Source organism: Phoca vitulina, unplaced genomic scaffold (genome assembly GCF_004348235.1).
Source record: "Phoca vitulina isolate PV1807 unplaced genomic scaffold, GSC_HSeal_1.0 scaffold11, whole genome shotgun sequence".
Lineage (NCBI taxonomy): Eukaryota > Metazoa > Chordata > Mammalia > Carnivora > Phocidae > Phoca > Phoca vitulina.
Genome location: NW_022589714.1, coordinates 24,606,203 through 24,619,668, shown reverse-complemented (window position 1 = coordinate 24,619,668; position 13,466 = coordinate 24,606,203). Strand labels below are relative to the sequence as shown.

At 38.0% G+C, this 13,466-nt stretch overlaps 1 protein-coding gene across 2 annotated transcripts in view; it reads right to left on the bottom strand.

Annotated features, from left to right (window-relative positions):
- Positions 1–2,053: 2,053 nt before the first annotated feature.
- LGSN (lengsin, lens protein with glutamine synthetase domain) overlaps positions 2,054–13,466 on the bottom strand; it is a 29,129-nt gene continuing 17,716 nt past the window's right edge. The window contains exons 4-5 of one of the 2 annotated variants that reach the window (XM_032410142.1): positions 9,247–9,413; positions 2,054–3,616 (exon numbers count right to left, since the gene is read on the bottom strand). In XM_032410142.1, the coding sequence (XP_032266033.1) occupies positions 2,417–3,616; positions 9,247–9,413 (1,367 nt within the window). In that variant the 3' untranslated portion in view covers positions 2,054–2,416. The remainder of the gene's footprint in view (positions 3,617–9,246; positions 9,414–13,466) is intronic. The other variant, XM_032410141.1, reaches the window with a different exon arrangement.

Genomic DNA, 13,466 nt, shown 5'->3' with positions numbered 1-13,466 from the left:
AAAAAAAAAAAAAAGCAGAAAGACTGAGGGGCACCTGGGTGGCTCAGTCAGTTAAGTGACTGACTCTTGATTTCGGCTCAGGTCATGATCTCAAGGTCCTAAGATCGAGCCCCGCATCATCGGTCTCCACACTCAGCAGGAGCCTGCTTAAGATTCTCTCTCTCCCTCTCCCTCCGCCCCTCCCTCCTGCTCAAGAGTGCATATTTGCTCCGTCTCTCTCAAAAAGGAAAAAAAAGTGGAAAGATTGAGGAAGTGGTCTTTCATTGTTTATTCTATCTTTATTCTTTCATCCCCAAACTCCTCAAATATTTCCCCATACACATACATACACATACAACCAGACACATGCACTCACACACACACACACACACAGTCACACTCGCAAGTAGGAAGGTAAGTTTTGTCACAGTAACAAAGACAAAAATTACTGTGCCTTAAAGGAGATAGTTTATTTTGCTCCCTGGTAAAAATCTGAATGTAGGCAAATCTGCTTTGTGAAGCAGAGCTTCCTCCTTGTTACTCCGTCTTGCCTGGGCTCCGTTCCCAAGGGCATTACTCTAGCCACAACACCTGCAGGTTAGCCAACTGGAAGGGCAAAGGCAGAAGGATAGAGAAAGGGCAGGAAACAGAGTATCTGTCCTTTAAAGAAGTTTCCCAGAGCTCCATACAACACTTCTACTTACAGCCCTTTGGCCTGAATCTAATAACACAGCCACATTCAGCCACAGTGGGAACGCAGAAATGTGATTTTTATTTTCCATAGTCTGTTCCCAACTGACACATTAAGGTGTTATTCCTGAGAACAGAGGGAGAATGGATATTGGCAAATAACTAGCAAGCCGCCATGGGTTTGGGTCTTCCCAACTATCCTTCCCATGACAGAATGAGTGGGATTTCATCCTCACATGGTTCAGGGCAAATTCCTTTCCTTCTCCACCCACCCTGCACTCTCTTTTCCTCTACCTTTTAATCCACCAAGAACATTATTCTTATGTATCCAGACACACTTCTCCTGCTCAGGGGAGCAAAGAAGGGATCAATTAGTGAAGGCCAGACGACTTTTACTATTTAAGCTACTGGGTACTATGAATTTGAATAGGAGGATCTGAGCCAAATCTAATCCCCTGCCTTTGTGTTTGCTATCTAAATTGAGACCACTGTCAGTTTTAATTGAACATAAAATCTCCTGTTTGATCCTAAGGAGGAGAATAGCGTTTTCGTTTGCTAGTCAGTGGATTTTGGATTTCTTCCCCAAAGAAGCTAAACTTTAGTGATAGTTACAACATTATCTCATTCACATGAAGGTCTGGAACATTTAATATTTTCCGGGACATATCGACCTCTGTGGGCAGCAGAACCAGTCATTTAAATACAAATTTAAGCTGCAAACATAGCCCTGGTTATGTAGACAGTTGTTCTCACACTTCACAAAGCACTACAGGTGTCTTTGAAATCGTAGCTTTGAAGAACAGAACAGAGCATGAAGAGCCCTCCCGTCCCCAAGCACACACCCATTCCACCTGTGTTTTATATCTGAGATATGATATATGAGATATTGTTTAAAGAAAAGTTTTCATGACTTTCAAATATTTGACCTCATTGTTCCCAGCCAAATTTTATTTCTTATGGATTTGTTTCTTGTGGACATAATGTCCTTGAAATTCCTAGGAGTTTCAGGAGCTAGTAAAGAAGGGTACAAAGAAGGGATATAATGTGAAAGCTTCTGCTAACTTGTCATCATGACATATTTTTGAAAACTTATTTAACTTATTTAGAAAGATCACAATGATGATGGCAAAATTTGCTCCACAAAGCAGAGCTTCCACCTTGTTACTCCATCTTGCGTGAGCTCCATTCCCAAGAGTGTTCCCCTAGCCACATTCCCGGCAGGTTAGCCCATGGGAAGGGTAATGGCAGAAGGATGGGGAAAGGGCAGGAAACAGAGTGTCTGTCCTCTATATGTCTAGATTAGTGAGATTGTATTAGTAAGCATTTTTGTCTCCCTGGCAGTCACAACATATGTGCATAATTGAAATTCTGTTTTTTCTTTTTTAGTCATTTACACTTTGCTTTGTAATTCTTAAGGCTTTTTTTTTATTGTGTGAATGTATCTGTTGCCTGAAATAACTGAATATTTCTATCTAGGTCAACATACACAGAGGAAATGATGACTGACTGACAAGACCTGGGAAATTTGCATATTACAGCTGCACCACAACTTTATTGTTTGTTTCTACTATCAGAATCCTCTCGGCAGTCCCACTTCATCTGTCAAATATTCCATGGGGACAAAGAAGAGCGAAAGCCTATGTAGTCCTTTTGTTGTTAATTATAAAAATCCAATCTTTTCTTCCTGGGAGATCAGCTACTTAAAAAAAAAAACCACATCTCCAAAAGAATAGTTAAGGGTTCTAGTCTAAATAAAATATTCTAAGAATTTATTTCTCTCAGCATCTGTTTCTTCATTTTCCAACTCATATTTTTTCATGGCAACAAAATAGCGAATAAAAGTTTCCCCCAGGGCCTGTCTCAGACACTGATCTTCCTCCAGGGCCACAAGAGCATCTTCCAGTTTCAAAGGGATCTCAGAAGATTTGGCCTGATAGAAGTCTGTGCTGACATCCGGACCGGCCAGGACACCATCACTGCTTTGAAGTCCATCCAAGCCTGCAGCAACGGTCGCCGCCAGCACCAGGTATGGATTTGCAGTCGCTGAGCCCAGTTTATTTTCTATCCGGGTGCCTTTCTCACCATGACACTTGATATTAAAAGCACAGCTGTTATCATTGTATCCCCACGTTGTAGGCACACTATCCTTGAGGTCTTTACTCTCCTTGGAATAACGCTTTCGGCAGCTAACAGCGGGAGCCATCAGGCAGCTGAGGGCAGCAGAGTGCTTCAAGAGCCCTGCCAACCATTTTTTCCCAGTGATCGTGAGCTCCTCAACTCCGGAATTGATGCAGAACATATTTTTCTTCCCCCCGACATCCCAGAGACTGTGAGACAAAATTCCTGAATTGCAGAATCCAGTCTCGATGAAAAAGCTGGCGATGTAATTATATTTCCTCGCAACTTCTTTGACACCTGTTCTGAGGGTGAATGCATTATCAGCCGCATTGATGCCAAATTCGGGCAAAAAACAGATTTCCATCTGACCGGGCCTGGTAGAGGAGGAAAAACTCTCGACATTGGCTCCAGTGTGATACAAGCCATCAACGAGTTCCTGGATGAAAGGCTGGTCATGATTATTTAGCAATGTTGAAGCAGGAAAAGAGATGGTCTTTGAATTGATAATTTCGGGCACAGCAAAAATGCAAAAATCATAGATGAAGGCAGAGAGCAGGGAAAAGCCAGAGTCCTGCAGCTGGTTCAGCTGGCTCTTGGCGATGTACCGTGGGGAAGTCAAAAGAGGCTCCCCAGTCACAGTGAATGTGTCGCATATCACTCTGGCAGTTCTTTCAGCCCACGGCAAGACCCGGAAGGTTGAGAGCTCGGGCATCAGGACGATGTCACTATTAAAACATGTTGCCCTTATGTGATCCACTTCCTCGTCCTTAGGATTCGGTATCAGTTCAAGATAACCTCGGGGCATGCAAACGCCATGGATCACTTTTTCCTAAAGAAATTGAAGGACAGAGCAATCAGGTTTTGACACTTGAAAGCAAACGAAAGGGTGGGGTGGAGGGGGGCACACATTGCGAATGAGGGAAAAAGAAGTCTTTAACATATGTTGATTAACACTAGCTTAATATCAATAAATTTTAAATATTTTATTTTTTAAGATATATTTATTTATTTGAGAGAGAGAGAGGCAGAGAGACTCTGGAGGGCAGGGCAGAGGGAGAGGGAGAGAGAGAATCCTCGAGCAGACTCCCTGCTGAGCATGGAGCCCTCACACAGGCTTGATCCCACAGCCCTGAGATCATGACCTGAGCCAAAATCAAGAGTTGGTGGCTTACTGGACTGAGCCACCCAGGGGCCCCCAAATTTAAAATATTTTAAAATAAACCCCTGAGTTACTGTTACAAACAACTCTTAATATGTTTAGCCTTCAAGGCTTTATATGCTTTGGGGTCTGAAAATAGCAGTCATAAATAAAAGGTACAATGATAAAGAAAATGTCTTTATAGCAAATGACAAAAGTAAAGCCTTGTGAAATTACTTGAAATGATCATAACCTAGTCCTTTTTAAAGTACTTTTTATTTTATGGCATAGTTGCTAGTATCTCAGATAAGGTTTTATTTTAGCTTATTCTATTGTAATCCCTATAGTTAACTGAGAATCCTCAGCCCTTCCCAGAGACCTGACGGTGGTCAGGCCTAGGACACACAGGACAGTCATCCTAACGAGGAGCCTGGTCTGCTGACAGCTGCAATCCTCTCTGCATCCACTTTTACAACCCACTCAGAATGAATACATCATAGCCTCCCAGTCCCAGAAACTTTGCCTGTGAGTGTGGACCTATCTCTCCAAAGCTATAGTTCCAAAACGTGATATCGCCTTCAGGTCAGCCACCCACTGGGTGTCACCAAATCTGACTTCTAGGCCTAACTCTTTCATTCGCCACTTGTGCAAAGTTTGGCAAATCACTGGACTAAGTGCATCGGCTTCCCGGTTTGTGAAACAAAAGTGTTAGACTATAAGGTTGCTAAGGCACTTTCTAGTCATAGACCTCTTGGTGTCAGTGGACTTGGTCATTTATTTAACTTTTGCTATATGCCAGACAACAGGGACATGATGAGGTTATAAAGTTGAGCAGATACGTAAAACAATTTCTAGAAATTGTGTCATAGCAATATAACAAGGCTTTGTGGGTTGAAGATTACATTAATGGTAGGGGAATTGCTAGCTATAAGGTTTGGTTCCCATGATGTCAGTGTGTATCATGAGGTTAATAAAACATACTAACATTCTGTAAGCCAAATTGTTTCTTCTATTACCTCCAATCCCAAAGAGCATAGCTCCCAAAGAGGGGCTGATGCTAACAGAGACCACACTGGTCACTCTTCTCCTTTGACTGCAAGCCATTGCCTCCCTCACTTGCCACCATCTATCCATATACTTTCAAATGCCATCTGACTTGGCTGATCCAAATCTGCTTTTGCCGGTAGTAAAGTTCGGAAAGTCAAGCACTCTTCAGTACCTGCTTAATTTTTTCAATTCCCTCAAGGACCTGTATACACACACACACACACACACACACACGCACAGAGGCATTGTGGAATTTTTGAGTACTTTAGTATGAAATCCTTTCATGTGAATTTTTACTATAAGAATGTTATTTCCCTACTTTTCAATTTTTTAGTTTGAAAATCTGTATGTTAGCTCTGTATATTCCTAAAATGAAGGGTAATGTATTTTATTCATGAGACTTCCAAGAGTTCCTGCAATTGAAATCTGTGTTTGTATTCACCTGGTTGTGAACAATAGGGAATAACTTGTTACCATTTCATTCCGCTAGGCCTTCACAAATTTAAAGAATAGGAAAAAGTCACACTTCATTCTTCAGACTATTTAATCTCTGTTTTTCTGAGCACTCTTTTTTAACACTGTCATTTTCTTTCTTCTTTTTTGGACATTCTGAATTCAAATGACTCTTTATTAGTGGTGGGAAATACATAAATGTACATAAACATGCCTTGCTCATGACAACAAATTATCTTAAAGTGTGTTTATAAATATAAAGCACTAGGACAACTTCATACTCTAATATAGATCACCAGGGATTCAATAAAAACTCTTGCAAAATAGCTCAAATCTCTATGATAACGGAAATTTGGACCACAGTAAAGGCCACCAAAGAATTAGTTATAAATTCTATTGCAATATATCATGTTTTGATTAGATCAAAGAGAGAAAGAATCCACATTATCTGCATATAATTTAAATGTAAAAAACTAGTCTTTTACTAGAACAGAGACAGTGTAAGTTAGTTGTAAGGTTTAATCAACTAATGTTTGTAAAGCATTTAGCACAGTGCCAGGCATATGATAAGTTTTCTTTAAAAAGTAGATACCATCATCATCAGAGTTTCCCCATCTGGCCTTTTCCAATTACATAACAGTCTTTTCCTCTATTCTTAGTAGGTGGCTTATTTTTAAAAAATCAATATTATTTCTTTAGTAAGGAAGAATGCTTAGCTCAAATAAAGAATAAAAAGAAATATAAAAGCTGAACTGGGTGAGCCTAGCTGGCTCAGTCGGTGGATCATGCAACTCTTGATCTTGGAGTTGTGGATTTGAGCCACACGTTGGCTGTAGAGATTACTTAAAAATAAAATCTTAAAAAAAAGAAAAAAAAGCTGAGCTGGAGGCTGTAGGTGCAGTAAAAAAGGGAAAAGAAGGAGGAGGAGCGGGGAAGGAGGAGATTGGAACTGGAAGTGAAGAATCACAGCTGGACATCCCAGATCTGCCTCTAATTGCCTGTATAATTTTAAGAAAGCTTTCCTTAACTTTTCCGGGCCTCATTTCACTCATCTATAAATGAATCATATGGATTATATTACCTCCTATATCCCCCTTCATGGTCTAACTATAATTTTTAAATTGACATTTTATTTTCCACAAATAGCAAAAGGTTTAAAAATTACTTTAGAAAGATTGAAATTACTTTTCACTAAGTTATAGGCAAATTTAAATCATGGACTCCATTCTTTGTTTAATGAGTTCCCCACACAGAATTGTATTTATATCAGACACATGTTGTTTATATTGTTTTGCACAGCTGAACTTATTTTTTATGTCCATTTGCAATAAATTTTCCAAAATGAATTAATTTTAAATTACAAATACTCATGATGTAAATATTCACTATTACTTATACCTTCACAAGTTCCAAAATGAATTTAAAGTGTTTTGTTAAAAAATAAATAGATACTATGTGATCATTAAATGAGAATAAAACAATGACTAGGTAATGAAATGAGAAAGTGAATTTGTATTAGCAAACTAAGGCTAAAAGTAAATACAGCAATTGAGAGGAAGTATGATAAGTTATATTAAAATTCTTATAATAGACAAACTTTTTCCCTGTGTAAACTCCAGAAGAAAAAAATTGATTCTAATATATTGGACATTGAATGAGATAATGGAAAGTATTTTCAATAGTATTAAAAAAAAAAACCAATGCAGACATTTTCTTTTTATGTCAATTATATCAATCCCCAGCAAGTGTAGGGAGCATATTAAATTATATTTTCATAAAAGAATTTCTTTAAGGAACTAAAATAATATTCTAAATATGTAGCTTTTGAGATGCCATTAGTGGAATAAATGATGAGGGTTTGACAAAAACTGAATAGCAAACAGTTTTATATTGAGGTCTCCGGCAAGTGCCTGAAGTGCCAGTTGTGTTTTCTTACTGATTGAAAGAAATTCAGATAAATTAGATTCTCGGCCTGTTCACAGTAAATTTCACATTTTCTTATCAAAATTAACCAACATGTATTCTTGCCTGGATGAAGAGAAAACAATGTCTGCAGGCAGGTCTAAAGGATTTCTTAAGAGACAAATTTGGGGGGGGTTGTTTCTTTTTTTTTTTTTTCATTATTATTAAGTATAGTTGACATACAATGTTATATCAGTTTCAGGTGTACAACATAGTGATTCGACAATTGTACACATTATGCTGTGCTCACCAAGATAAGTGTAGTCACCATCTATCACCATACAATGTTATTACAATATTATTGACTATATTCCCTTTGCTGTACTCTTCGTCCCCATGACTTAATTATAACTGGAAGTTTTGTACCTCTTAATTGCCTTCACCTATTTCACCCATCCCCTACCCCTTACCCTCTGGAAACTATCAGTTTGTTCTCTGCATTCATGAGTCTGTTTCAGTTTGTTTGTTCATTTGTTTTGTTAGATTACACATGTAAGTGAAATCATATAGTATTTGTCTTTCTCTGTCTGACTTATTTCACTTAACCTAGTACCCTCTAGCTCCATCCATGTTGTCACAAATGGCAAGATCTCATCCTTTTTATGGCTGAGAAATATTCCATTGTATATGTATACCACATCTTCTTTAGCTATTCATTTATCAATGGACACTCGGGCTGCTTCCATATCTTAGCTATTTTAAATAATGCTGCCATAAACATAGGGGTGCATATATCTTTCCAAATTGATGTTTTCATTTCTGAAGGGTAAATACCCAGTAATAGAATTACTGGATGGTATGGTATTTCTACTTTTAATTTTTTGAGGAACCTCCATACTGTGATTTTCCACAGTGCTTACACCAATTTACATTCCCATCAACAGTACACAAGGGTTCCCTTTTCTCCACATCCTTGCCAACACTTGTTATTTCTTGTCTTTTTGATACCAGCCATTCTGACTGGTGTGAGGTGAGATCTCATTGTCATTTTGATTTGCATTTCCCTGATGATGAGTGAAGTTGAGCATTTTTAAGAAACAAATTTGAACCTGTTGGAATTCTTTTAAAAAGTATTTTTGAAGATGCCCAGTTCTTCCCAACATAAAGCAAATGAGAAAATTACAATTGGATACTAAAGTGATAAAAGTAAGATATACCTTAAAAATAAACTTAGAGGTTGCTTAACTTTGGTACTTTCATATATAATACTAACAGATGTCCCTTCCTTCTAAGAAATGTTTCAATGACACAACAAATCCTTCATTAAAACAAATACATGACATAAACTGAAAAAAATCTCAGAAAGTCTCAAAACATATCCAAAAATACAATATTTCTTGATATCACTATTTTCAAGAACTTAATGATATTTATTAAGTCATCCAACAACAATAGAGTATTTTCTTATCAGAATTAGAACCTGAAATGGATATGTTTTTTATCTAGCAAATTCTTTCTATTTAATCTTTTTTTTTTCATTTTATATTTGCTCTTGGGTCTTCTGTTGCAATTTTCTCATGTCAAACAAAATATAATCTCCATAACTGCAGTAAGAGAGAAAAGATAATTCTATGGAGGGAAATTATTCAAGGCCGAAAGTCTAAAATTACCAGTCTTAATTACTTTTGTATTTCTGTTGGGTAAAGGAATTGCTATTTGGGCCCTGAAAGTATATGTTCAGCTCCTTACAGAGCAATAACGTGTTTGGGGAGGGACAAGGGAAAAAACAAAATAAATTATTGGTTTTCAGCTTTAATTACTGTATAGATTACAAGAAAATAAGAAAGAGTAGTAAGGACCATTTGCTTGCTCGTGGTCATGAAATTACATTCAATCGTAACTCTACCTGTAAAACTCACTTGGAAAAACTGCGCAGGGATACTCTTAGATCTGGACACACCATGGAGGTCTGTTGCTTCAAATCGCACAAACTGAAGGTGATTTTTGGACATCTCTTGTTTAATGTGCTTCATTCTAGAGGAGATATAAGGTGTGGTCGGAATTTGAGTGCCGTCCCTGGTGTTATCTGTAGAATAGAAGATGGCCCTAAGTCATTAGATCATGATGAACTGAAAAACAAACGGAGGCTACAGAGTAATGACTTAGGCATCATGATTGTTAACAAAATCATCATATACTCATGTCATTGACCTACAGTTGGAGATCTTACCTTTCTTACTCTGCTTTGACCATATTCCCAAGAACGTGGTCTCTAAACAGCCTAAGAGATTGTTTAGCACTTGGGGCTAAGGGTAAGTTAACATTATTTGAATAAGCATAGAGCAATATCATATGTAAGTACTTAACGGAAAATGCCTTTGCTTGTGGAAGGTAGGATACGTTTGCATGACTTGATAGCTTAGGCACCATACAAGTCTGTAACCAGAGGACTATCATCAAAAAGCCTGAGCTTCTTGAACTAACTGGTAATACCTAAATTAAAAGTTCCTGTATGATTAAAGGCAAAATTGTTTGGTTTTTGTTTATCTTCTGCGGATTTGCATTTTTTGTTTTTTGTTTTGTTTGCCAAAAGGGCTTTATAATGGCATCTGAATCTAAGACATCTACATGTCTCTGTCAAATTTAAACCTTAATATGGGTATAAATGAGCAAATAAAATTGTTTTTCAAGGATGAGAGTGTAAGAGATGAAAAGTCTAGACTGATTACTCAATTTTTAAAACCAAAAACCTAAATATGTATATTTAAGATAGACTGCAAATTCTACAACTTCAGAGCTAGAAGAGAGTTTGGCAATAAATCACCTAATCCAACCGACTTGCTGGCTTGAGTCCTAGAGAGGTACAACGAGGTAGTCCAAATCACTCTCACTTCATTGCCAAAACTGAAGCTACAAACCAGACCTCTTAACTCCCAGTGGGTGACTCATTACCATAAAATGAATGAATATATCCAAAGCATATAAAAAGGTCAGGCACGTAGTAGGTATCACAAATGTCAGCTACCGTCCAAACTTTCAGAAGAGATTGCAGACCACAGAGATTCAACACAAACACTGACACCATCTGCCTCCCTCAGAATCCTGCCTGTGCCCTAGACGCTTTCTTACTTCTCTGAGCCTGGGCTTTCTCATTGATACAATATTATCCACTTCATAGGCTTGTTGTGATGATTAAGCAAGTTATTTAACAGTTCCTAGCAGACATTAAGCACCATATAAGTGCTTCTTAAACACATAAAGTGAACACGATTACTCTACCCCTGGTAATGGCACCATGATCATGTCTGATCTGAATACCCATCAATCTGTCACGTCACCGATGTTGAGCACCTATAATTTTAAAGTGATACCTGAATATCCTTTTTTGAGATATAATTGGCTTTAAAAATAAGCATAAAGATTGACAGTTTAAAAACACAGATTAAGTAGTTTTTAAGTACATGAAGCATGAGGAAAACAAATTACTGGTTCCACCTATACAAACATATTAGAGATAATGTCCTGTCACTGATACATTTGGCTACTCTGAGACTCCTGAGGCTTTATAACTACCTTCCATTTAACACAAACAATTAAGCTGTAGCAATTAAAATGTTTCATGCTAAATTAGCAGTTGCTGTCTTCCCAACCTATCCTGAAGAATTGGGTGTTCTGCCCAAGTTGAACAATTCTCCTTACAGAAAATAAAATAAATAGCATTTTAAAATATGGAAAATTTCAGACAAACAGTATTCTAAAAATAATATGGAATTACATACAAGCTATAAATATTTTAAAAACATAAAAAACATAAAAAAAATCAGTAGGCATCTCCTACTAAAGGAGCAAGGTCATGGGCTCACCAGTAATATGATCACAGACAATCTTATTAGTTCTTTGCCTTATCTGTATCTTCTAATGTTTCTACAATAAATATGCATTCTTTTAAAATAAAAAAAAAATGCATCCACTCAAGATAGGTTGTTTAGTGACCATGTACTATTTATATTGGACATATCTCTAGGAAGAAGCCAGAAAAAGCCCTGCCCCCATAGAGCTTTTATTATTGAATGGAAGAACTATAGACAACACATATGCCATCAAATGCAAAGGCAGAATACTTTGCCATGGTTAAAAGTGCTGAAAATAAATAAACATAATCACCTGGAGTATTAATTCTATGAGACTTGATCACAACGTAGACAGGTCTAACCCCTGATTCACTTGAAGGTCGCCAAGTTGCACTATGGCTGGACAGTAAGTATTAGTTTGCTAGAGCTGCCATAACAAATACCACAGACCAGGTGGCTTACACAGAAATTTATCTTCTTACAGTGCCAGAGGGTAGAAGTCTAAGGTCAAAGTGTCAACAGTGTTGGTCTCTTCTGAGAGCCTCTCTCGTTGGCTTGTAACATGATCTTCCCTCTGTTTGTGTGTTCTAATCTTCTCTTCATACAACAACACGAGTCATGTTGGACTAGGGCCTACCCTATAGACCCCATTTAACATTAATTACTTCTTTTAAAACCCTATCTCCACATACAGCCACCATGTGAGGGATGAGGGGATAGGACTCCAGCCACCTGTGAATTTGGGGGAGACACAATTCAGCCCATAGTAATATATCATCCCATTTCCATTTTCTTCAGAGTCCTCATCCCCACCCACCGTATTGTAGAATCACGTGCTTACTTTCTTCCTTCCCCAGTCGCATATCAGTTCCAGGAGAAAAGGGGCTCAGCTTTACTTGTAGCTATATCCCCAGTACCTGCAGCCATAGAACCATATCACAGATGCTCAATGACTATTCCCTTAATAACGGGGTGTGTGAGTAAATTAATTAATTAATACACCCTGGGTGATTTGACCTTGTCTAATTAACAAGTGGAAATTGGCATCACATATTTCAGTAAGTATCTTAAGCATCATTTTATTCATTTGAAAGTTTAATTCTTTCATCAAATATGAGAACTCTATCCCATCTAATTTAATTTTCAAAGAATCAACTACTCTTACTGAATCATTGTCTGAATTTCTTTTCTTCAAATAAATCATACTTGTTAGTTACAATTAAACCTTTTGGTCAGACCTTCCCAGATGCACATGATGAATAGCAGGCAGATAATTGCTAGTTCGGGGACTCATTTGTTTTTCTTACAGTATGGTTCCTGGGAGGTGTTCTCCTTTCCCATCCCCTCAGAGGACTAATAAGTTAAATCAATCTGCTTTTACAGAGGAAGTTTTCCTGCTGTGAGTATTTAGGGGAAAAAAATAAGAAAACACTAAAAAAAATGAAAAATTAAAATAAAACCTCAAAGCTCTATAGCAACTAGAAGGCCTTGGAGAAATGTTGTCTGTGTGTGACAAGCCATGGTCACTTATAAAAGGCAGCTTGAATAGACATTGAGCTTTCAGAAATACCAACTCAAAAAGGGAAAAGTACATTCAAGAGTATATAAAACAAGGGCCACAAACTCCAGAAGAGCCAATGTGGCCAGCAGATGTCTTCTTACTAGTTGTCCCAGTGTTTGGAAACTTTTAAAATAGTCAACACCTACATATCTGAAAATTTTGTACAAAAATCTTGAGTTCAAGCTTCTCTTGAAGACACTAAATTTGGTAACACTGGGTGGTTATTTCTCCATAGCAACCACTGGCTAGAGCTCTGAGGTGGCCTGAAACAGGGCATATATCCTCTAATCCAGGATTGGCAAATGTTTTCTATAAAGGGCCAGAGAGTAAATATTTGCAGCTTTGTAAGCCATACGGTGTCTGCTGCAACTTCTCAACTGTGCCATTGTAACACAAACGCAGTCATAGACAACACGTAAACTTTATTTACCAAAAACGGCCAGCAGGCTGAATTTGGCCTGTGGGCCACAGTTTGTCAAACTCTGTGCTAGTTTCTCTCTCTTTTTTTTTTTTAAAGGTCTTATTTATTTATTTGAGAGAGAGAGAATGAGAGAGAGCAAGCACATGAGAGGGGTTAGGGTCAGAGGGAGAAGCAGACTCCCCACTGAGCAGGGAGCCCAATGCGGGACTCGATCCAGGGACTCCAGGATCATGACCTGAGCCGAAGGCAGTCGCTTAACCAACTGAGCCACCCAGGCGCCCCTCTGTGCTAGTTTCTCACAAGCCA